This window comes from Diachasmimorpha longicaudata, chromosome 10 (genome assembly GCF_034640455.1).
Source record: "Diachasmimorpha longicaudata isolate KC_UGA_2023 chromosome 10, iyDiaLong2, whole genome shotgun sequence".
Classification (NCBI taxonomy): Eukaryota; Metazoa; Arthropoda; class Insecta; order Hymenoptera; family Braconidae; genus Diachasmimorpha; species Diachasmimorpha longicaudata.
Window position 1 is genome coordinate 2,740,163 of NC_087234.1, and position 26,062 is coordinate 2,766,224.

The 26,062-nt window shown below is 35.4% G+C and overlaps 1 protein-coding gene across 25 annotated transcripts in view; it reads right to left on the reverse strand.

Moving 5' to 3' along the window:
• The window catches only part of Camkii (Calcium/calmodulin-dependent protein kinase II), a 114,544-nt gene that overhangs the window by 70,446 nt on the left and 18,036 nt on the right, over nt 1-26,062 (reverse strand). For all 25 annotated transcript variants that reach the window (XM_064128696.1, XM_064128694.1, XM_064128693.1 and 22 more), the window contains one exon: nt 11,131-11,225. In XM_064128696.1, coding sequence (XP_063984766.1) covers nt 11,131-11,225 — 95 coding nt within the window. The remainder of the gene's footprint in view (nt 1-11,130; nt 11,226-26,062) is intronic.

Sequence of the window (26,062 nt, forward strand, 5' to 3'; positions counted from 1 at the left end):
TTTATGGAATGGGTCCAGAGTGTGAAAGATTTGGTCACTAAGGGTTAGTTGCTCTGAAGACATCACAGGAGAAAGACGTATCGTTTTGATATTATTTAGAAAATTCCTTTTCATAATCCAATAGAAATGCTGACAATTTTTTAATTATGACGATAAACATGAATTGATTGCGGCTCGAGAAAGGGCTACGCCTGGGACTTGACTACTGCGCCACCATGCGGAGGCGTCGTGGTACTAGTTTTCATGTCTTCCTAACAGCCGATGACAAAGAATTGCAAATAGTTCAGCATTTACTTGGAAAGCGAGATTATAAAAAAAAATTATGATATTATTATAGTGTAAAGGTGTAACATACAAGCTACCACACCACCGAAAATAAATTATATTTTTATTTATTTAGAGCGGATCAAAGATTTGGATTTTAACCTTAATTTAATTGAGGGCGAAAGTAAGACCAAATTTGGATAAAATCGGGAAGTAAATTAGAATTGCGATGATGTATTCAGGTGCTTATACGGATTCGGATACTCCTTTTTTCTCGGAATCATTTTTTACTTTGATGATTCATTGAAGACCTAATGACCAAAAAGTAAATGGCAACAGTCAAAGATCTTTCGGTGAATAACTTATTTCCTCTTTGTCACTTGAGATCGGGAGATTGAAAAACGGTAGTCAGTTAAACATTGAATACGCAATACACCATGACGAGGTTAATTCCTTTATCGTCAAAATGGGGGCGAAATAGTCTCCCCCACCCCTCCCATCTTCGCTCATTCACTACTGAAAGATGAGATTGATGGGAATCAATAGCATCTGATGCCTTTCCCTGACAGCATTGAATGAAGTAGATGATACTCGGAAAAAACGTGAATCAAGTGCGTTTTATACTTGTTCCAAGTATATACTACAACTGTATACATATACAACAATTTTTATCGATTAGGATAACATCTATCAATAGCAATCCTGGATTCAAGGATTTTTCCGTGTTTTCTCTGCTGTAAAGAAACTTTTGCTTTTGTCGGGCAGCGGAATGATGTTATGACGCACCTCACGAGGATAAGATTTCATTTTGAAACTGCAGAAGAGAATCATAATCAGATGAAAATCCATTATCATGTCATTGTGATGACATGAAACAAGTGATCACTGAGAAATTATGTGCACAGCGAGTGATGGGAAAACTGAGTATTCAAAAGGTGAAATGAATTTATCTCAAAACAGGCTTTTAGAGTATATGTTCATGGATGATAAGGTGAATTAGGTCAATGTACATTGGAAACAATTAATGGCCATTCATATATACATATATAGATATACATATACATATATATATATCTGTAGCGAATTTGTGGACTAGGATAAGCCCATTTTTTTTAGCAAAATCCGTTTGTTTCGGTAAATCACTTCAACAACGGCCGGTGATTTGGTTTTGTTCCACACTTTGTTTCACATTTTCTGAAAAGTAGTCAAATTTCCTACAATCCTAAGTGAAGTATAATTGAGTCAAAGTGAATTATAATAAGGCCGTGATTATATGAGCCAACTAATGCATGGAAAATTATTCGTGTTAAAGGGCTGTCTGAAACTCCTTTCAAGTTACATTTGTGTACTGCGCCATCTTGCGGTGGCGTCCCTGAGTCACCGGTTCATAATTATCTAATGAAAGGTGATTGTAGAATCGGAAATATTCCATAAACTGTCTAGTGAAAAAAAATTGATTCTAATGATATTAACGAAAGCTATAATATTATGGATTTTTGAAATATGTTCCCTCTTCGCGTAGAAAATTTTTGGCGATCAAAGATCAGAAATTTGGAAGATGTTCCGGATGACCTCGAAAGATTCTTTGGAAGATCCTCGGAAGATAACTTCTGTTTGCAGATGTGAAGAGCTTTTGAAGAATATTTTCTGAAATCTAATCTAGAACATCTCGGACTTCAGACAAAAATATACTTTTCCGAAAATCATCCGAAGAATTATTTGGGAACACGAGAGAGATCTTCTGAAGATCTTTCGATGATTCTTTTGAGCTGTAAGTCTCTCCAATTTTCTAGAACCGCTAGCGAGAATTACTTTTTTTAATTTACCAAAACCTCTCAAATCACCTCAAAATATCTAAAATTCTAATTCTAATATTCTCCAAAATTCTAATATTTTCCATTAGACACAGCGATAAGGACCGTTTCCAAAACTGCCCCCCTGTCATTAGATTGAAAAAACAGATGTGACCACATTAAAAAGTCAATTAATCTGATAAACAAAATTCACATACAAAGAGCTTCAAATGGGTTTTCGAATAATTAACGGAAAATTGAAAAATTTCGTGTTCACGCCTCGATAACAATAACACTTTTTTTTGTCTCCACCCCCCCCCCTCTTTCCGCTCAAATCACACATGAAACACCTTAATGACCAACGGTTCATGGGAACACAGTGATAAAAAAAAACTCTACTGTCAAAAGAACGAACATCGATACTATCAATACCTCGAAAGTCTGTCCCGCTGATTCCTGAATTGAGAATTAATGTCATATGATTTTTTTTTAATGAATATTGATTGATTTATTGAGTGGATTAGCCCAATATTTTTAAAACTACGAATTACGTAATTTTCCGCATGTCATAATTACCGGAATATCCCCATGATGTTGGATAAGATCGTTCTATTAATATTCTTGAACCTCCACATTCTATTTATAAATTTTTAATTTTGCAGGAATAAAACTTCGTTGAAGTTGAAGTTTTTCGCGACTAAAATGATGTTGCGAAGATACTTTTTAAATAAATTTGCGTGCAAAATTTGCTCATTAAACTTCGGATATTAGTAGTTCTCACGAATTTATTCACAGTTCAGAAGGTCAAATGAATAAATTACAAAAAGAGACGAGAGGAGACGAATTCCGAGAATATCTCTGAGACTCCTGAGTTCGAAAAAAAAAAACTCATAAAAAAACATTCGTAACGTCTGAAGCTCTTTCCGAAAAACGGTTTCCAACATTTGCGGGAATAAGCCTATCGCATTAATAAGTAAGCTTGTGCTATTACTCTTGAACCTCCAGTTTCTATTTATAAATTTTTAATTCTGCTTGAGTGAAACTTCTTTGTAGTTGAAGTTCTTGGCAGCTATAAATATACCTGCCAAGTGAAGATATTTTTTAAAAAACGTCGGTAGTGCGAATTCTGCTTTTTAAACTTCAGAGATTAATAATTCTCTCGAAATTTATCCGAATCCCTGAGATTAAACGAATTAATTATTCAAAATATCATAAGAGATGACACAGTTTCCGTGAATATTTCTAAAGCAATTGGAACTGCACAAACCCATTCAAAAAAACTTCACCGTCCAAAATTCTCTTCCTAAAATCCCTTTCCATAATTGCTGAAACAACCTCATCCCTTTACTCCTCCTAAAACTTCAGTTTTCTCTCATTTTCTTTCAATTTTCCCCTCAATTTATTTTCCAAAAAATTCAGTGAAAAATCGTGACATGAAAATATCAAAAATTTTCCCTAGAAAATTAGGACAACAGTTTTTAGTAGTGAGTCCTGCATAAACCCATCATCAACGGGCTGATTTTCCAAAAATTCAAATTCATGGCACCCCTTAAACCCATGAAAAGTCCCCAGACTTCAAAAATTTCAATCTCGACTTCCAAAAGCCCAATCCCCCCATAAACTGTTCGTTCTTCAACTACTTTTATCACCTATTTACACTAAAAAATTCGTACAAACCCACGAATGACCTATTTCACACGACAACACCCTCAATTTCACTAATGATCAACCCTTACAATAATGATAATTGATATTGCCCCTAAGGTTCGAAGACGAATGAGAAAAACCGTGAATTTCCTCCATTCGTCGTGCCATGATCTACGTCAGAGGTTAATATGTCTGACAGTTGGAGTTGGCCAGTGGATCTGAAATATTTATATTCGTTACGAGAGTAACCAATATACAGCCGATAGAATCCCCGAGGGGGTGAATGAGAGCAACGGAGAGGGCCACCTACAGGTCGAACGGCCACTGGGCCAAGGTCATACCGCGCCAACAGTAGGAAACACCTTGGAAAGCACCATAGCCAATGCAGAAAGCCCCTCTCCACTATCTCACCCTCTAACCCCTTCATTCTCGTTGTTACGTCGGTGAATATATAGGGTAACATCCCCCAACTGTTGTGGATAATGGGAGGGAAAAAACAGGTAAACTGGAGCAACTGTGAATTTCGTTCGTTTAAGTCAACAAAGGAACCGACATATTTGTCGGACGGGGTTAAACGAGGAAATTAAACAGAGGGATTGAAAAATATTTAGCCCTCTTCAATTCAACCCCTATACAATTATTCGATTCATCTGACAGCTCGACTCTCTCTGTCCCAGTTGACACGTGACAACGTACACGTTCTACCCTCGGGGGATGAAGAGAATATTGAAAGTCCTGGGGTTAAATGGTTGAGAGGTAATTATAAAAAATTTTTTAAATTGTCGCAGAGAGAAATAATTTAAAAGACCGGAAGAAACGTGAGGAAAATTACTGTTGCATTATAGATAGTGAAATTTTTCCCATCATGATGTAGTAATGTTGGGTAGTTTTTGTAAAACTAATTGTCAGTTACATTAATTAATTAATGTGCCAATCAGCTGAGGCGAACCAACTATTGTTCCTTGAAAAACCGAGAGTGAAAATAAATGAGACTCGGAGTTGATTGGAAATTATACTTATAAAATGTTCATTTTGAAAAAAAGTCAAAATGCGGTTGTAGTGATCATCAGTTTTACAAGAGACTAACTTTGAAATAAAGTCAGAGTAGAGAAAAATCAAGGCCACAGGAAAAGAATAAAATCATTTGCTCGAGGAAATTGATTGCGCGATCGATTTTACTCGCGGAGTTCAATGCCACCTCGCGGTGGCGTCCCTTCACTACACGGAGAGAAAAATTCTTGAAAAATTACGGAACAGTTCCATATTTTGTGACTGAACCTCCCATACTTTTTCTTAAATGTTCTGGATTTTTTCCTGAAAGTTCCCGGAAAAAGTGCGTAACTGTTCCATAATTTTTACCGAATATTGTTTTCACTGGCAGATTACGAAACAGGTCAATGATTTTCACAGAAGTTTTCGCTAACAGTTAATTATCAACAAATTAATGCTGACGTCACGTACGTTCTACACATAATTTTGTTTATAAAACTAAGTAAACAAATTTATAATAATATTATTGCGAAGAGGGCTTCGCTGATGTTTTTCTCCAATAACTTCAAACGTTAAGAGAGACGTTAAGAAATATTGTTTTGTTTGTGATTTGAATTGAGTCATGACATGGGCAATAGTTAATCGTAATTTGTTTATATAGTGAGGAACGAAACCACCGGATTTTTTCGTCTCCGCAAAACTTTTCCGTTCAATAATATTTCGCTTAAATTATTTGATCCTCTTGACAACATCTGTCTTGTTCTGCCTTTGAACCTCAGCTCCAATGGCAGCAATTTTGTAAAAAAAAATATATCCCCCTAGCAGTTTCTCAGAACTTGAAAATACTTCTTAGAAATAAAATACATTTTATCCGTAGAAAACCTGGTATTGAACAGTTTCGAGAAACGAGAAGCATCAAAGTGAATGGAGGAATCCTCTTTGAGCATGAATAGGATCAATATCTTAATATGAATGCCTGTGCCAGTGTCAAATGGATATAACTTTCACGTTGAAATGATGAAACGTACCAGAAAAAATTTAAATTTTACGTCTCGAGAAATATAAGATCCCCTCAATAATGAGTAATTTCATACTCTATTTCCGATAAAATCTTATCACTCGGAGGAAATGAAATATTATTTTTACTAGAGGCTCTTCTCCAAGGAAAAAATATATTCTGAAGCTTCGAATAAATTTCTAGAGCTGTTCCCCCATCTATTTTCACCCATTTTCAATAGAAGAGACGGGAAATATTTTTTTTGCCATTTTACTTTATAAGAATTCGCTGGGAACACGACTCTTACTCAGTCATTTCTTCTGTCCGTTCCAGACGCGAAGGCCGTCCCCCTCATTCTTCGTTCTTTCGACATCTTCCTTTGCCTACATTTTACGCAGTGAAATATTCGGTAAAAATTACGGAATTCGCATGCCCCTCATCGATTACGGAATCGACTGGGATATTATATGTGGCAGTATCGGAATTTTTCACTGATTATTTGGGTGAAAATAACGGATTCAATCTAAATACGAATTCCAATTTCGTCACAACCCAAAAACGGTGGAAGTTTTGATTTAATAAAAGTTCAGGTGAATTTTAGTCGGTGTGTAGTTGGAATTTAATCAGGGTTTAATTGGGATTAGCCAGGGTTTATGCCAACTTCTGTCACGAGTTAAAGTTAGTTGATATTAGTGACTGATGGTTTTTCAGCAATGGAAGAATCGATTTTCTCTTGAAAATCTCTTTAACAAAAAAAGATGTAACTTTTTTTGTCAGTTTTTTTTTGGGCGTACAGCGGTGCATATCAAAGTATATATTATATATTAAATATACAGTATATTAAATATATAATATATTAAATTAAGTATATATTAAATATATTATCCTCGAGATATGATTTGAATTATTTAATTTTAAAAAATTGTGTTTCTATTCTTTTCTGATGATTATATCAATTCCAACATCGCTTTTATTTTATTTATCGTTACAAAATATTATTAATATTGCCAAGTCGTTGTGATAATTTAAATTTCAGGTGGTACCAGTGATCGGTATCAATAAAGTTCAATAAAATTCATAAATCCCTTCTGAAAATATCGACGTACTCAAACGCAAAAAACTTGACTCTCAACAAATACCTGGATTCGCTCTTGGAATTCGCAAAAAAAAATATAATAAAACTCCCATTTTAATTTAATATCTCAACGCATAAATTATTATAATTAACTTCTCCCTCACTTCTTATCGCAAGAGAACCGAGAAAAATGTTAACTTGGCACAACATTAATCAGCTCGTGCGATTGACATCATCAGACGGGTTCCACAGGCGTTTAGCGTGCGTGACCCCCCCCAGTCACGAGAAATTCCAGAGCCAATCGAGATCCGAAGGGACACGCGAGAGGGTTGCGCCACCCCCAGAGGGCTCGCACGGTCATCTTCCGCGCGATTGGAACGCAAACAGAATTACTCAGTCTGGGAGAAAAAAATAGGGTAAAATAAAAAAAAAAAAAGGCGATTGCTCTCTTTGCTTGTTTATCGGATTGGCCATGGCCAATGTTGGGGTTGGTCAAGTGTCTTCTCTGTTTTACCTCCGCCAACAACAACATTACAAATGCCCGTCGGCTTCAGTACATCCAGACTCAAAGCTTCTATTTATTTATTCGCTCCTCCCTTTGTGGGTTTTTTTTTCAAGTGAATTTTGCGGAACTGGGTGATGATTCGAGAAATTGAGTCCTTTATGCGTGCATGACGCTTGTTATTGACCCAGTTATATTGTGTGGTGGGGGAATCACTCGAGTGGAAATAAATGGGTCACATCGTGTATTGACTCAATTGGAGAATGGGACAAACAATTGGGGTTATTCAGGCAAGTTCATGCTTATTGTACGTAGTTCGGAATTATTTACAAAATAATAATAAATTCAGGAAGAATGTCGCTTAGGATATCGTGGGGGATGATTTTTGTTAGGAATTTTTCGACAGAGAAACATTGAAAATGAAAATAACAATGAACTCTGGAAAAATATCTCTTACGAAATCCCGCGGGATGATTTTTGTTAAGAATTTTTCTACAGGGAAACATTGAAAATGAAAATAATAATGAACTCTGGAAAATGTCTCTTACGAAATCCCGGGGGATGATTTTTGTTAACAACTTTTCGACAGAGTGTGTAAAGTCAAGTTTTGCGCACGCTCCACGTGAAGTTCAGAGTGAATTTCCGTGACATCCGGTAGCGAGTGTTACCTCACGTCTATCCCAACACTTCATAAAGATTAAAATGTGTTGATCAAATTTGATTTGATCGAAAATTTGATTTATCTAGAAAAACCACTAGAATTTTCCAAACTCAGTCTCAGTCTTTAAAACCACAGTATCGTCTTCCCTTATGATAACTCCCTTAGAATTGACCCCGCCTCGGGGCCATTTTCTTCATGTACCTTGTTATTTCAAACAAGTTATATTTCTTTTAATAAAAGGAAAGGGACCAATCCTTTATCGACCTTTTGCTGTTAAGGTCCGTTTAACAAACGATCCGTTTTCCCAATCTTCTCCTTCGCCAGAGGGCTTCGGGTGTTATTTCAACGTACCGTTTGCCAAACAGACCTTTGGAGAAAAGAAAACACCAACAAACCCAACCCTCGATCTCAACTTTTTTTCGATTTTCTGGACGGAAGACATGAAGCGGAGAATTTGATGAACTATCAAAGTCGTCACCAAAGTCGGCAATGACAACGCTCTTTGATATTGAGACCGTTCGAAAAATGTCCAACGATTCGTCGAGCCTATGCTGATAAAACGATTGACTTATTCCAACCGAAATTCGTCGACTATTAATGAACGGTAAAGTTGAATATGAACAAATGAATGGTTGTTAACAATTAACGAATTGCACCTTTCGATGGCGAATATTAAGTCAGACAGGATTTATCAAATATACATTTGTTAACTGTGCTGATCCGAAGCGGGGCATTGCCGACAATCGGCCGAGGGTCGGCCAACATTGGCAAACAGTTGGTCGAGTGTCGGCCCAGTGTTGGCGAACAGTTGGCCGAGTATTGGCCCGAGAATTTCATGAATTTTCAGAGTCGTGACCAAAGGTGACAATGACTGCGCATTTTGATACGAAGACATTGCAAAAAATGTCCGACGATCCGAAGATCTTTCGACAATTATTCTTAAGAATCCCCGAAAATCTTTGGCAGACAAGACAATCCATTTGATTCTCATTATATTCTCATTCCAAATATCGAAGAGGGAAAAATAATTCGATTAATCACGACAAGACGTTGACGATGGCGTTTATCGGATAAACCGCATCTGCACTATTTTGATTGATGCGATTATAACACTCCTTTGGCTTCACACTTTCACATGACTTTCCATCCAACGAAAGCAGATAAAAAAACCCATTGAATAAGTGAGTTATAAATAACCGCATCTAATGGAGGGATTATATTCGATCCAAGGACAGAACGGAAAAATTCTAGAATTAAAATGATATAAAATATATCCAACAGGTGAATGACGAATTGTTCAGTAGAAGAAAAAAACGAAATGTAAATTTTGCTTTTATGATTTTCTCAAGTTCTGTTAAAAGTTCTACGCTCAACGTAAAATTATCGTAACTTTCAATGGAATTTTGGCAAAGTGTCAACTTCGTTGCTTGTTGTTTTTAGACGGTGGCAGACGATGCTAGGGATATTTCGTTTAGTTTTCATGAGCCAGTCTGAGATAGATCTGCAAAATTGACTAGAGAATATCGCATAATATCGATAAATCCAACGTTCACCACCATCAAAAGTGTATTTACAATACGTGAGATTGTTTATTGTCCGCGATGGAGTACGAGTGGAAACTTCATTATTTATTTGAGCTTCTAATGAGATACTAAGATAATCTCTTCGCCAAATCTTCAGCAGAATCATTGCAAGATCTTCGGAAGATCTCTGTGATGTTCCCAAAAGATTCATTTGAAGATCTTCGCAAAACAATAATTTTTTCAAAATGATAGAGATGCAAAACAACCGTAATTACGACTTAAAAAGCCAATAAAAATGTAATCTTTCGAATTCAGTAGCAAAGTCGTAAAACGAGATGAGTTGACTTATCTCGGAATTGGATTTTGAGCGATATCTCTGAATCTGGAAGAGATAGAACAATTTTTCTAATGACATTCGTTGTAGTACCCAATTGGCTCTACAAAAAAGGTCATAAGAAACATTTCTCAATCTTCCCTAGATTTTGAGATATTTATCAAAAACTGGTCCACAATCAAAATGTGACTTATTTCGTTTTAGCCTTCACTACTGAATTGCTCAATAACGCCCTAATTTACGTTATAATTTATCATAAAAAAAATACCGTTGAAGTCCAATAGAATTTAGTAGATGACCATAACTAGCACAATCATTAGTGTTTTTTTTTTGCAGAATTTACGTTATTGTTTCTGGAAAATTCCCCTCGCCTGTCAATCCATTATTTGCAAAATACTTTATTAATCTATAAGTTTCTTGAAATATGGAAACTTTTTTAAAATTAAAAATACAACTCTTTTTAATGAGTATCAATGTTTTCCAAGTGCCCATATTACCCCAGCACCCCTTAATATCAAGATAAATAAATAAGTATTTTTTATCCTTGACAGACGCAACTTGAAAAAGCTCTGTAAAGGTATTGATAGGGTCAGCCCTCTTCGAGCTCCACTAAATTCTTTTCAAATACCGCACCATGGCCTTTACACATATCCAGAAAGTGATAAGTGGAAAATCGTTAAAATTTTCCGGATTCTCAAACCCATTCTCACTCTGTCGCAGTAACTGGGTAGACGGCAATAATCGTATTTCGCTAAATTAAACGCCTGTAGTCGTAAACGGCTGCGGTTTTTCTTATCGCTCTACAAACGTTAGAGCTGAAATTGCGGAGGAATAAATATACAAATTGGATGGGAACTTCCCGAATGACCAAATATTGATGTTGACAGGTATTTTTCATTAAACAACGGATCAATATTTGAATGAGTAAATAAATTCTCTTGTGTAAAAACGAGCAATGATTTTGAAATCATCACAAAAACAACTGATTCGCGAAAATAATAGCAAAAGACTCTTCTAAACCTTTTCTATCTAAAAATCTTGGAAATCAGTTTCATTTATCATTAACGACTTACAAAATTTCACTGTTGAGCGACTATTTTTGTAAAATTTTGTGGATGTTGGAAAAAATTTCGAATAAATTTTTTGTAAAAATGTAGAAATAGTTCATCGCAGTGATAAAACTTTCTGAGTCATCAAGCTCAATGATATGATTTACCAAATCAATAATATGACTCATCAAACTTTTAGTAGAAAAAGAAAAGTATATGATATCGTTAGTTAGTGCTAAACCGATTGGCGAAAATAATTACCGTTTGTTATTTAATAAAAATTTTAATGACTCACCTCTTTGCGATAATTTTTTCGTGTTTATGACTTTAGCTGCGAACTCCAGGCCCGTGCTTTTCTGTACGCATCTCCGGACCACTGAGAAGGCACCCCTGTAACAAAAATAAACAATTTTAAGAATAAAATAACATATCAGAGGTAAAATATTGATGGCAACGAGATAAAAAATACTTTTAGCCTCTTGGGGTCCAATATTATTGCATTCATGTTATTAATTTGATGGAAAAGTGGTCCTGAAGGATAAAAAATCGAATTGCGACTCCTGATAAGGGTAAAAACACATGAGGACAACATGCGAAGCAAAAATAGTGTGTCATGGGGGTTAAAAGGGTTTTAAAAAATCGACATTTTCATCTGAATTGACTGGAGCCGAAAAAATCAACAAGAATCACTTTCCAAGCAAAAAATGCCTCGGAAAATCGTCGGATAATCAACTGAATTGCCAAAAAAAAAATTCCAAAAATAAATTTCACAGATTTCGCAAATAGTGCGTCACTGGGACTTAATTGAAAACGATAAAATTGACGGAAGAAACCGGACGAGAATTCATTGACCGGGGAGTATCCGTTAACTAGGCCAGGGATGACTAGGAAAATGAAGGCCTTCAACAGCCGGCAATGGTACGCCCACACAAACACCCCAGAAGTTCACGATGACGCCAAACGTCCACATGATCACTGGTCGGGCCACGAATCTCCCATTACCTCAAATTCAGAAAGGCCTTTAAATACCTCAGAAGGTTCTTACAATCCTTGATATTGATTCAACTCGTATCGCTCCCTGTGTGCCAGAGTCCTTCGATTTCTCGACCCATTTTCACCTCAGAATGCCAAACAGTCTGGGATAAAAATACGAGATCACTCTCCACTGGCGACCGACCATTTTCAAGGGCTAGATTTTCTTTTTTTTTTTTTTCATCAACGACTCCTTCACCTTTTCCACGAAGGGTGGAGACTGTATTGAGCGGATTGTTCAGATATCGGGGAGATAAGGAGCAATCTTTTCTTGGTATCGTCACCCCACGGTCGATACTTGGGAGAGTTTATTTCTGTTACTTGGTATGAAAATAGACGAGCACTGATGTTTTGGAGACTTTGGGGAAGATTGGATCAAGCTTGATTGAGAGGTGACTAAGGTGGATCTAGCTTCGATTCTTAGGGTTGAACCAAGAATGAAATTATTTAACACTAAAAATAAGGTTTACTGGATGGTTCAGGGAATTTTCGTAGATTTTTTATGATTTGTTTGTTTTGATATTTCATAAATGTGTACTGACAGAACGATTTAGTTGTACCAAATGAGGGTTTTTAATTATTAGCTGGGTTTGTTACTAATTAACGAATCATGGTAAGAGTTGAAAAGCTTCGTTTTATGCCAATGGACAGGGCAGTGAAGGTTGGATGACGATTGATTGAGAATTGACCAACGTAGATCGAGCCTAGATTATCAAGGTTGAACCAAGCTTGAATGAAGTTTAAAATTTCCAGTCTCGATCGAGGCTTGACCGACAAACCTCGATCAACCTTTCGAATTACCCGATTATTTCCCCATAAATAAATTATCATTGATAACCACTTGAAGTATTTTAGTGGAATGTAATTGGGTACATTGAGGTACCTTATTTATGAAGCTAATAATTATATGGACTGAATGGAAGATGAACTCTGCAGTTCCCTCTAATATTTCCATGAATTTATCATCTTCGAATGTCGAAATTTCTTCAAATTTCACTGAAAATGTTATCCACTAAAAATTCCCAAACCTGATTGCAAAATTCGGTGGAAATTTTTCAACCCTTTTCCATGAGAGATTATCCTGAATTTTCATCCTTTAGGATTTGATAAAATTCGACTCAATTGTACGTTCAATAACCCCGATACTGAGAACTCGTCAGACTGTCCAGACACAATGTCCGGTGTTTGTACACCTTGATACGCCTTTTCCCCTGTTTCGCAACTTGCTACCCACATGTTCTCCTGAAAAGTAAGTTCATATCAGGGGGATGAAACTTCCCCGTAGCGTCTGACGTCAAGCGAATGATGTTACCCAGTTCATAACGATGAGTTTCATTAGAAACTTCGGTGAATGTGGGTTGTAGAAAATTTTAATAACTTTTGTTTAGTAGAATATTCCAATCATATTTCACTAAAACCCTTCAAAGAGTTATGAATGATAATTAAAAATATAATTTGTCAATTAAATATTCTCCCGACAACAATTTAAAGTGCATTTTCCAATGAAAATTTCGGACATTTGTTTGGCCAAAACAAATTACACAAATGTAATTAACAAAATTATATTTTTCTCTCAATGTAATTATTGGGAAATCATCGGGTAATTCAAAGGGCTGATCGAGGATTGTACCTCTCGAGTCTTTCTATCTCTGTCTCAATAATAAATTAAAACATTATTCAAACAAATAACGAGATAAAATTTTTATACCAGAGAATACGTAACAGTAATGCCACATGTTTATCAAGGACTCGAAAAAATCCTATTGTTGAAAATCCCCTTATCCCACAAAATTAGAAAAAATGTCAAAATTATTCTCATTCTTTTTTTAAAATACCCTTCTCACTCTTATCCGTTATTTTTCATGCCCCTGTGCATACACAGGAAGGAATTAACCCACGAAATTTCTCGTAACCGGAAGCCCAACTACTCCCGAGTGGAACTGAAATGACCTCTTTCACCAGTGAACCCTTTCCCCTTTATTCCCTCATTTTCCTCGGACTACTTTTTCTTGCGAAAGTCTCACCCTTTTTTCTTTCAACTCGGTGAGATGCTGTGACGCAATCTCCGGACGAGTCTCGGTTTCCGTCGTTGGGGTACGTCAATGATGACGCAATTCAGTGAATCTACAATACTATTTATTTATTATTATTTATTTTACTTTCGAGACTCGGTTATCTTCCTCCTGCATTCATTTGCCTTTCGCTACTGTGTTATCTCAAAATTTTTTTCGTTTAAACAATAAATAGTCCAGTGTAATCGTGAGTGGAATAATAATGAACCGAAAATTCCCCCCTTATTTCCCATTTCAATAATATTAATTAGATGTAATCACATCTTCAATTATTTTTTCTGCCCCCAAATATCTACTAAATAAAAAAAAATTGGCCCAGACGTCCGGAAAATGGGGATTCGATTCCCCCAACTGATTTCCCAAATCCATTATTTTTCGTTTCGTTATTCCGCCATAAAATGTCCCTCCCCTACAACCAATACGTGAACTAACTCTGTTTCTTTTTTTCTTTAAAAATTCTTTAAAAATTCCGTGTCTGTTCCATAATTCACCAGTCAAAACAATATTCAGTAAAAATTACTAAACAATTTCATACTTTTTCTGGAAAATTTTGGAGTTTTTTCTGAAAATTCACTGAAAAAATGTGTAACTGTTCCGTAGTTTTTACCGAATATGATTTTCACTGTCAGATTACGGAATAGGAGGTTGATTTTTCAAGAATTTTCTTCTTCGTGTATTATTATTTATGCAAAATGTAGATAATTGGGCTGAAAGCCCTTGAGGCGTTAGCCAGTTGCAAGTTTTCACAACAACTTGCAACAAATTTCCGTAAAAATGAATAAAAAAACTCCCCTACCCCCCTACCCCTAATATTTAATACATTATTCCTCTTTGAAAATCAATATAACCGTACCATAAAATAATTCTCCCCAGATAAAACCCAGCGAATCGAACCACTTCCTTTATAAAATACTCGGTGGGATACAAATCTACTCGAGAATGAAATTTTTCATCGCCGAAGAGATTCCATTGCACGCAATCCTCTTACTCCCTCACTTCTGTTTCTCTCTATGGAATCGTTGAATCTCACCGGAAATGCATCCTCCACCACCAGTGAGTGCACACCCCTGGATGCATTTGCCGGTTTGATAGTAGCCCCCTAGTGGTGTGGGTAGGGGAGTATTGTAAAATAGGGCTTTCCCTTTGTATAAAAAAATCCCTCCCCCACACTGTTCCCTGTCCTTTCCTCCCCTTGTGCCCCTTGATGACCGTTTTGTGCGATAAAATGTAAGGGAGTATCGTATTAATCCGAGGAGAGAATGGAAGTGATAAAAGTTTAGCTCCCCAGCGATTTTTTTGTTGTTTTTTTGGAGGAAAAATTGGAGGATCAAACAAAAGAAAGAAATCTAGGACGAGGGGGAGAAGAATAGGGAAGATTCCGAAGAAAATTTTTCTATGAAAGTGTGTGGCTCCGGAGGGTGGGGTAAAATGGACTGGATTATTGTGAGAACGTCGAGATATTGTGACTCAATATGAGCGATTTGAATGATTGCGGTGTCATTTGGATGCCAAAAAAATTTTTAATCTTGGGAGATATTAGATTGATTGTTGATGAAAGAGTTAAGTTCATTAAAAATTATTGTATATTTTTTTTATTGCAATTTTTTGAAATTTATTGCTATTTCAGTCACGAAATTGTAAAGCGAGATAAGTTAAGTCATTTTTCAATCGGGTTTTTGAGCGATATCTGCTGAAGTAAGAGAGATAGCGAAATTGTTGTTATAACATTTGTTGTAGAACTTAATTCGCTTTACAAAAAAGGTTATGATGAATATTCTGATATAGCCCTTAGATTCTGAGATATACATAAAAAACTGATCAAAGGTTAAAAACTACTTGTCTCTTTTTGCCACTTCGCTAGTGATTTCAACAATAAATTATTAGGATCGAGTGGATGTTGATTCATTTCAATTAAAGAAAATTCATGACATTATAAATTAATTATTTCCTATAAAGAATTCATTCGGATCACACAAGTGTTCATTGACAATAAAGGCATATTCAAATACTCCCATCGACGAACAATTTATTATTTATTAAACGAAAAATGTTTCGTAGTATTTTCATAACCTCATTTATTCATTCAAATAAATAATTCGTCAGAGTAAAGTTCCATTAAAATTTATATATTCCATGAATCAAAGTGAATGTGAATTTATGAATGAATTACTACTCACAAAATTTAATATTTCCAACAGATGGATATTACGTAAACAAAGTAATCATTTCATTCGCACTCATATCTTGTCATTGCAATATCTTCTCCATGACATGAAACGTGGAAATTGCACTGCTGATTGTTGCCTGGAGGCACGAGTTGGTGGGAAATAACTAATTATGTCAGATGATACCGTCTGCGAGTGAGAAAATGAAGCAGGGGAAAGGGGTTGGTAATTGATGAGTATAATTATGAGTATTATTCGACCCATTCGGCATTGTTATTACCTCTGAAACTAAAACGATGTACCAACGACTATTTCAGATTTTTCAATGATGATAATATTCCACGAAAAATTACGTACGATGATATGCCGGTTATAAAAGGGCAATTCAAAGAAAATTAATGGTAATTTATGCCGGTCGATAAATGGAAAACTAAAATGGTGGATAAAAGGAAATGCATATTATGGAAATGTTGGTGAATGGCTGTTATTATTATTATTTTTTTTTGCAACTTTAATCAAATTTTGTTGCAAGAGGTAGAATTGCTAATCGAGAACTTCGCTGAGAGAATCTTCAGACGTCATTGCGGGTCATGAATGTCGTTATTTAAATTGTTTAGTTCGTCTATTATACTGAGTAAACGTTGGTAGACTTGAGGAAGGGAATTAATATAACCAGAAATATTAACTAGTCTTGAGGAATAAATGTTATTCAATGTTAGTTTTGGTGTTTGGTTTCGTGGTTTTTTTTTTTCAAGGCACAGGAATTGTTGCTTTTAAAAACATGGGATCCAGTTTCCGTCGAAAGGAAAACAGACGATGCACTACGACACACCGACAGTGTTTATATTGTTAATGTTTATTTAACAGAAATTAACATTGGAGTAAAAATTGCTGGCGTTGAGGGGTAAAATTTATCACACGTCAGAATGAATTTCTCTATTGTAAATAGAAAATTGATTATCATGTATTAAGGTTCTCGTTGTTTCAATATTTACTCGACAGCTATTGTTTAAATTTTAAAGGTGAATAGTTGAAAACAGTAGCTGCTAAATAATGAATTTCTCCTTGAGAATGTCAGTTTTGAAGTTGAGATAGAATTTTTTGAAATTGCGATAACTTTTCACGTTTTTCACTGGAGCGTCAGGGGTTATAATTATTTTTTAAGTCAATTATTCGATGGTTTTTAACTAAAAATAATTTGGGATCGAAGTTGCATCATTGAATACAGCAAAAAATAATAAATCACTTGACTGCAGATCGATCAGGTGATAAATGTTCATCCTGACGATGGAAACAAGATTGGTCCAGGATTGGAGATTCAGAGTGGAATCAATATTGATTCCATCGTTGAATCCTATATTCATCCAACTATACTCGCAATCTCAATCCAATCCTGAAACAATCTTGTTCTTCCAGACTGTAGGGACCAGGATAGAATGAACCTTCATTTAATTGTCGCATCTAAGACTGATTAAAGCTCAGACGTAAATCTTCCATTCAGTCCATATAATTATTAGCTTCATAAATAAGGTACCTCAATGTACCCAATTACATTCCACTAAAATACTTCAAGTGGTTATCAATGATAATTTATTTATGGGGGAATTATCGGGTAATTCGAAAGGTTGATCGAGGTTTGTCGGTCAAGCCTCGATCGAGACTGGAAATTTCAAACTTCATCCAAGCTTGGTTCAACCTTGATAATCTAGGCTCGATCTACGTTGGTCAATTCTCAATCAATCGTCATCCAACCTTCACTGCCCTGTCCATTGGCATAAAACGAATCTTTTCAACTCTTACCATGATTCGTTAATTATTAACAAACCCAGCTAATAATTAAAAACCCTCATTTGGCACAACTAAATCGTTCTGTCAGTGCACATTTATGAATTACCAAAACAGATAAATCAAAAAAAAGTTTACGAAAATTCCCTGAACTTTGACAATGCAGAAAACCCTATTCTTCGAGTTAAACAATTTGAATCTCAACTATTGAAGGAAATTCTCATGTCGACAGTTAGGTTTTATGACTCGAGTTGGGTTTTTGTCACCCCAGAGACGCAGAGACGCGAGTTAATGCTGCATTGAGGAATACTACTGTACCGAACTTATAAAGAACGAGGAAGACTTGGATAAAAAAGAACTGGGGGCATGAAGAATGAGAGGGGCATAAATTTCTTCAGGCGACGTAAATTAAACGTACTTATGTATGCAACGAGGCCAGAACGATAAACTTGAGGCTGATGGTATGGGGGGGGGGGGGAAGGTGACGACACTCTGGGATTTTTAGGGACGGATTTAGGACAGAGTGGGAGCATTTGCTAGGGGAAAAAATCCTGGGAAATTAGGAACATCAGTTTTGAAGGGAAGAAATGAAGAAAAGTTAATCATTCTTCATCCACTGCATTAACAAAAATTTGAATAAAGTATATATTTTATAGGTTAATGAAGTATATTGTAAAGTTGACTTAAGTATACTTTATATACTTGATCCGAAGATATTTTTTTTTCAGTGGATAACGCATAATATCGATGAAAATTTGATTTTTTCATGATTTTAATTCCATGATCTTCCCATGATCCCATGATTCTCCCATGATCTTAATATTTATTATAAAGACGTTAATTAACGCGAAAGACTAACAGGCCCACTCACAGTTTTAAAAATAACTCACAAATTTCGAACATTACAGAGTTGAAAAATAGGGCAAAATGGAGTGCTGAATGTTGATAATGTACTAAAGGATTTTAAAGAGTTGACATCGATTAAAAAATTTTTTGTTATATTCAATGATGACGTTTCTATCTCAAACAATTTTTATTTGAACCACGATACAGCTATTGATTCAAAAAAAAATTATAATGCCTAACGCTCCATTTTAATGCGTGAAAAGTAACCCATATTTCAAAAATTTCCATCTCAACTTCAAAGAGTACAATCTCAACCAGAAAGTGATTATTCAGCCTCGACTTTTTTCAATTTTTCGCCGTACAAATTTACCCAAAAACTCGAGTAAATGTTGCACAGGACAATGACCTTAATCCCTTTCATAAGAAGAACGACTGATTATCATAAATTTTTCATAACCATTTTTCAAAGAGTGAAAGATGTCGGGCTGAAATGAAAAGTTACCCGAATTTTAAATGAACACATGACTAGACATTTTAATTAATTAATTAATTTTTTTATTATTATTTATTTCCTTGATCTTACAAAAGTCTTTCTTTGCTTCACATCCTCCCCAGCTTCTCTTAAAATCTCTGACATTTTAATTTATATTTCCAATTTAGATAAATTTTCATTTCTCTCGAAATTTCTCACTGTCAGAAAAATTCTACAAAAAAGTATCTAAAATCCAGACATTAATTTTGACTCTTAAATTTCAGGCGGTTGTGCCTTATCTCTGACACCATCGGGTTTGGGGAAAATCCCATGTCGAGAGATAGTTTTTGTAAAAAAATTCAATCTAATGAAATCTCTGCTCCCACATTTTCCCCTTAACCGAGTCTCATCCGAGATACCCGGTGAAAAAAATCTAAACAAATCCGGTTGAATGATCCTTCATCGCCACAACCCCATAGCAAGTGCAGACCTGAATTCTCCTCAATTCTCGGGCTTTTCCTGGGGCGCACGGATCGATGAGCCACGCGCACGTTCCCCTTCATCCCAGGACTGGGATTTGTATCCCGCGCAAGAACAGGAAGTGGGAGAGGATGAGAAGAAAAAAATGTGCGGAAGGAAGAGGGGAAAATAAAAATGAGAATTTTGGAGGTGAAGTAGAATCGATGAGGACAATTCTTCCTTTTTCAGGCGACTTCAATCGTGTAGGATGTCGCAATAATCCAAGAAAAAGAGAGAAATAGGGTCAATGACCTTTTCCCGTTATCGTACACAAACTCCAGACAAACATTTAATACAAAACTCGATAGTCTAGGGAACATTTCAAGGCGATGTTTGCATAGTTAATGGGGAAATGAACTACAGGAAATTGCAAAATTTTGAGAGAATTTCGGAAATTACGGAAAAGTTAAGATAAAGAGGAAATTGATAGGAGATGAAAGTTCAACAGAGAGATGACGAGAGTAATAATAATAATAAAAGCCAGATGTGTTTTCGATAAATAAAATTAACGATTAATTGAGTCAAGTAGTTAATTAATTAATTCATGGAGGATGTTGGTTAATTATGTTGGTTGTCAAGAAAAAACTTTTTCTTAATTAGAGTAGTTTTACCGTCAGTTCGGTATTTTATCGACTGGATACGTTAATTTTGAATATTTTTAGGGGCCAAATTGTCCACCTAATTGCATTACTAAAATTCGGAAAAGTTCAGGGATAGTCAGTATTGTTTAAATTAAATTTCGAAATGTATTAATTTTTTTATTAATATTTTGTTCTTATCAACAGGAGATTTTGATCTTTTACTACAATAGAAATATTGTTTTTTCGTAAGACCATGTGTTAAGGTCTGATTGTTAAACTTTTTTAAAACAGAAATGATAATTAACTTAAGGGAAAATTCCGATTCCAAATGTGAGAGTATTCTAAGAATTTTGAGTTAGTTTTTATAGGTTTTGACTTTACTGAAAGGGTAGAGCTACTTTAAATAAACATAAAACTTCCTTAATTTCCTTAAAGTCTCTGAATTTTGTCCGGAAACTGCAGTAATTAAAAAATATTTATAAAATATACTTTCAACATCGCAGACATCTTGTCTACACATCAACAATTACCGATTGCTCCGTAATTTTCTCCAAAATTGTTCTCTGACTATTAAATAATTAAATAATTTGTGTGGAATGAGACCATAATTTGTAGCAAGTTCGACAAATTTGACTGGACAGTGCGGTAATTTTTCCCCGAGGGGCCAAAACACAAGTCAATTACCGAACAATTTTCAAATTTCAAGTGAACCTTTCTCTGTATAGAAATATTCACATTTCAGAGCGGTCTAATTCCCTCAGACCAAACATTCAGAAACAATTTCTGTCGATCGATGGAAACTGAACTGGAAATTCTTCGGGAAAATTTCAGTCGAAAGGTCGTATTAATACGCCTCAGGGAATGGGACATCTCCGCATATCAGAAGATTCTCCATCACCTGAGCTCGAATTTCAAAGACTAAATTTATTTGAAAATTCGACGGAGATTATTTGAAAATTCGAGTCAAAAGGCCATATGAAGCTATCCCCCAGGAAATAGTGGATTTCCACTTCAGATAATTCTGAATTCTCCGAGTTGAACTTTCAGAGACAATTTTTTTTTGCCCGATGTAAACTGAAGTTGAGGTCTTTGAGAATTCAAGTCTCAACTTCACACAAATGCATCCCCAGGGTATAATAAATCTTCACATTTCAAATGATTTTCCATCTGACGTCGACTTATTCCAAAGACAATTATTCAACTTCACGGATGTCATGTGGAAAATCCTTTCTGCCCGCTCCACAGAGGGAAAAGTCCAGCAGAATTTATCGCACCGTTTGGTAATGATTGTGTGTTATTTTGATCATTAGAAAAAAATTGTCGCGTCGTTTACTAAAATTTGTTAACTACTGAACAATTATCTAGCCGTTAAAAAAAAATTAACTAACTGCCCAATAATTTTTTCCAAACAATCGACCAATTTTTAATTTTTAACATTTTTTGCAAACGGTGAAGGAATTTTTTTCCAAACAGTCCAGCAATTTCACATTTTTTTTAATGTTTTGCAAACGGTTAAGTAATGTTTACCCAACATTCAAACAATTTTACAAAATTTTCTTTATTTTTTGCAAACGGTCTAGTAATTTTTACCAAACAATCCACCAATTTTACATTTTAAAGATTTCTGTAATGCCCCTCCCCCAGAAGGAGGGGAGGAGGAGGGGGTGCAAAGACTTGTGGGTCAGGGTTCGAAGAAGGGGTCATTTATAACACACCCAAAAAAGAGGGTGGCAAAAGAGGGAGGCAGGTCTTATACGCCTCAAGATTTTATTGAATGGTACTTTCACCAATGGGAAGAGGGTATTATATGAGGGGGACCTAGATGTGTATTGTCAAAAGGGGGTAGTACATGAGGGTCACATATATTCGATAGTCAATCATGATGAGGGGAAGATCTGATAAACCAGGGAATTTTATCGAATGGTCATTTTACGAATAGCAAAACGATTTTATAGGAGAGAATCTAGTTTTTGAGAAATATATTCAAACGACCTAGATACATAAGAATATACGTTATACAATGTCGGGGTAATGTTGGCGGACTGCTGGCGGAATGTCGGGGCAACGTTGGCATATTGTCGGCGCATCACTAGCACAAAGGTGATGTAGTACAAGTGAAATATTGGCCAACAGTGCTCCAAAAGTTCAACAAAATTCGTGTTATTTCGCTGTATGACGGAAAAATATCGTTTTCTGGGCACGCACAGGTGCGGAAAATACACAAAAAGAAATTTTGGATAAAAATTAGACCTTCAGAGGGCGCAAGGAGAAGATGAAGATTAAAATAAAAACATTTTCCCTTGGAATTATCATTTTACAATTATCATTTTACCAATATAATTAACTATCGGCAAAGTACTTCTGGAGACTTGTTCTTCTGATATTGTTTCCAGTTAATTTTTAAATTCAATTAAAATTTTGTCTGCCACATACACAGCCATGATCAGTGTCGGAGTGAGTTAGTAGTGATGGCAACGTGAAAATTTAATTAAAACTTTGTTTCAATGAAAAATTTGTTTTACTCTTGGAGAATGTGATAGACAAATAATGTACCAATAACAGTTGAAGAGTAATGAGATGCGATACATTTGGGTTTATAAAGTCACCGAGATTGACATACTGGGTAATTTAAGGGGATATATAATCGTCAACGTGAGAAGAGGCCAGGGTGGAATGAACATATCGAGAGACTGGTATCCACGAGAGGTCCGGTAGACGATGAAGGCGTTTTATACCCTGGGGTGGGGCAAAGCGCTCTCACACCGGTCGATATTACTCTGCAGGCTACAGTACAGCTCAAAACCACCCAGATCTGTGTTACAGGGGTGATGGTACTGACTGATCAGCCTCAAAATTGTAGAATAAGGGGAAATTCTAACGGGTACGCCATTTTGTTGAGGGAATGCACCACGACATGGCGCGTTTGGAATTTAAATGTGATGTCATGAGCCACAAATAATTCATTATTTTTTAATTTAACGAACTTGCGAATATTTTCGAGCGACGTAATGATGAGTTATAAGTTGTTGATGACATTTTATGACATGTAACAATCAGATTACTAATTTAATTATTTTATTCTCTATATAAACTATTTGAAGAGAAAGGAGCAAAAAAAACATAAATTCAGTCAATTAAATATTCATCTGACAAAAATATTGTTAAATATTCCCTGTTCGTAAATAAATAATTGAATTTGTTGGTCGTTTATGTAGATAGTCAATCAAGTTCTGATAGAAAATTCAAAAAATGATTGAATTAGTGAAAAACTTATTAAATCTTTTATCAGAAATTGATTGAAAGTCACTGAAGAAATCATTTTTATAATTACTGTACCTTCAAATTCATTGTTATTGCAGTGTGGTAATAATATTGCTACCATACGGTACCTACCCACCATCAAAATACAGGTCACCCAAACCACATTTCTTCGGGTTATTAATAATGCCTATTATAGAACCCCATCTTCTCCCCCCGATAAATCCAATACAGAAATGATTCACGACTACACAAATTGCTTAGGAAACAACGTTCAAATAAATCTCAAAACCCATTCAAATCCATCGATAAACATCAGAAAATCCACGAAATTTGTGGTTTACCGCACGGAGTGCGGTAAAAATTTTCGAGGTGGAGCCGAATTTTCTAATTACACGAGTCCGAAAATTTATGCTACGCCTGTATCGTATGGAATTTTTCATCACGATGTGCGTAAAAATCCCATAAGTCACGCGTCCACGTGGGTAATTCGCTCCTTACCGCACGCAGTGATGAAAAAACAAATTTTAAATCTCAGTGGACGATAACGAAGAGAAAGAAATTAAGTAAATTTCACTCGATAAATTCCTAGTTTCACCAGTTTGGAATATAAATATGACATAATTTAAGGGAAATTCCTTTCTCGCTTTATTCCCTCTTTTCTGTCATCCCCTTTGTACCTGAGACGGCATATTCGCTTTGTTTTCAAGTACACATACACACACACACATGCCAGTGTATCCGATATACCCACAGCAAACGGCTAATTAGTCACATATAACGCCACATCGCAGGATGTCTGTTGGAGCTTGCGGCCCTTGGCTCGATGAATTCCTGAGGATTGAGACCTTGAATGCCTCAATTGTTGATTAAACAGACTGACAAAGGACTGAGAAATCCTTTTCAAACCACCCTCGACCATTTAACCGACTAAAGTACGATGATATCGTTTTTCAGTTCATTATATTGTTACTTTGGCCAACTATTTTATTGCATAGTTCGAAATAATAAATATTTTTACGGATTCAAGTGAAGATTGGAATAAAATTACCGAAAAAGATGAAATTTAAGATCGAATTTCCCGAGATCTTTTTTGTATATTGGAACGATATTTGTTTATCTCATTCTATGAATCAAATTTTATGATAGTAACACTAACACTCGATACTTTTCCTTTTTTTAAATGTTTTTTATTCATCATAATTTTGAAATTTTTGTTTTCATTCTCAATCGCACAAGAAAACTCAGAATTACAAAATATAAAACCTTCAAACCCCTCAATAGATGTATGACAATTATAAAAAAATATATTTACGATATAACACGAATTGTTCAATTTCAAATTATTCAACATAATTTGAAATTTTAATTTTATTTATTATTTTAGTTATTTCATCAATCTCCCCTCGATCATTGTATCCCAAATTTTTGGAATGATTTCTAACATTTTAATATCGCGTTTCAACTTAAAATCCACAAAGTTTAATAATAAAATTATTACAAAAAGTCTGGAAAATCTTTGTCAAATAGGACTCGAATAAACGCTCTGATGTGTGAGTACAAAAATACAAGAAAATTTCACTGAAGAAAAAAATAACCAAATTACTCAGCTACACCGAATGAAAATTAGACCTCCAGAGTGTGAAACGAGCAACGAAAATTGGTTTCATTGCAAAAATTAGTCTCCGAAGTCTAATGCTTCTGACAAAACTTGATCCAAGAATTTCCTGAGTGATATTTCGTCCCATGTTTCGCCCTCTGGAGGAGTGATTTTTATTCAAAATTTCTCTCCATGTATTCTCAAACCAAAATGTAAAATTCGCAATATTAGAATTTTTCGCTGCTATAAATTGTCTAAGAAGGGTAATGTAAAGCATACATCACAGGAGAATGGCTCTGGGGAGGGTGGGAGGGGGTGGATAGTGGAAATTTTTAGTATAACCCGCAAAGTAGACGCCACCGATCGAAAATTGGCGAGGAGACACACTCTCTCGACCTCTTTCTTGGCTTCTTCGTTACGTTCTATAACTTGGCCTCTTTCGCGCGTGATTGCACAGGGGCTTGTCTTTCACGTATAAATGCACTCGAATTTATGCCCTGATCGTGACTGAGGTACGTACAGAATGCTCATTTTCAGGACAACAGGTAGTGGTGATAAGATTTCATTCTACTGCTTGGCTGTTTTTTTTTTTTTTTATTATTACTTCTAGAATACACGTATTTTAGTCTTTCCTCAATGTTGCTGAGTTATGATAGGATGAAGGTAAACTTATATGAAGCGAGTGATAAAACAATGTAAAGAATTTTTTTTTTATATTATATTTTTTTATAACGAAAACGAGGGCGCGGTATTGTGCGCTTTAATTGTGGGAAATTTCAAAATTAAACGAGTTGTGAATTCGGATTAGCCGCCTCAGACAGGGGAGCCAATGAGGAAGAAGTGTGACAGTCTTTCGAGATATCGAGAGTCTCGATGTTTGTCTTTTTTGTAATAATA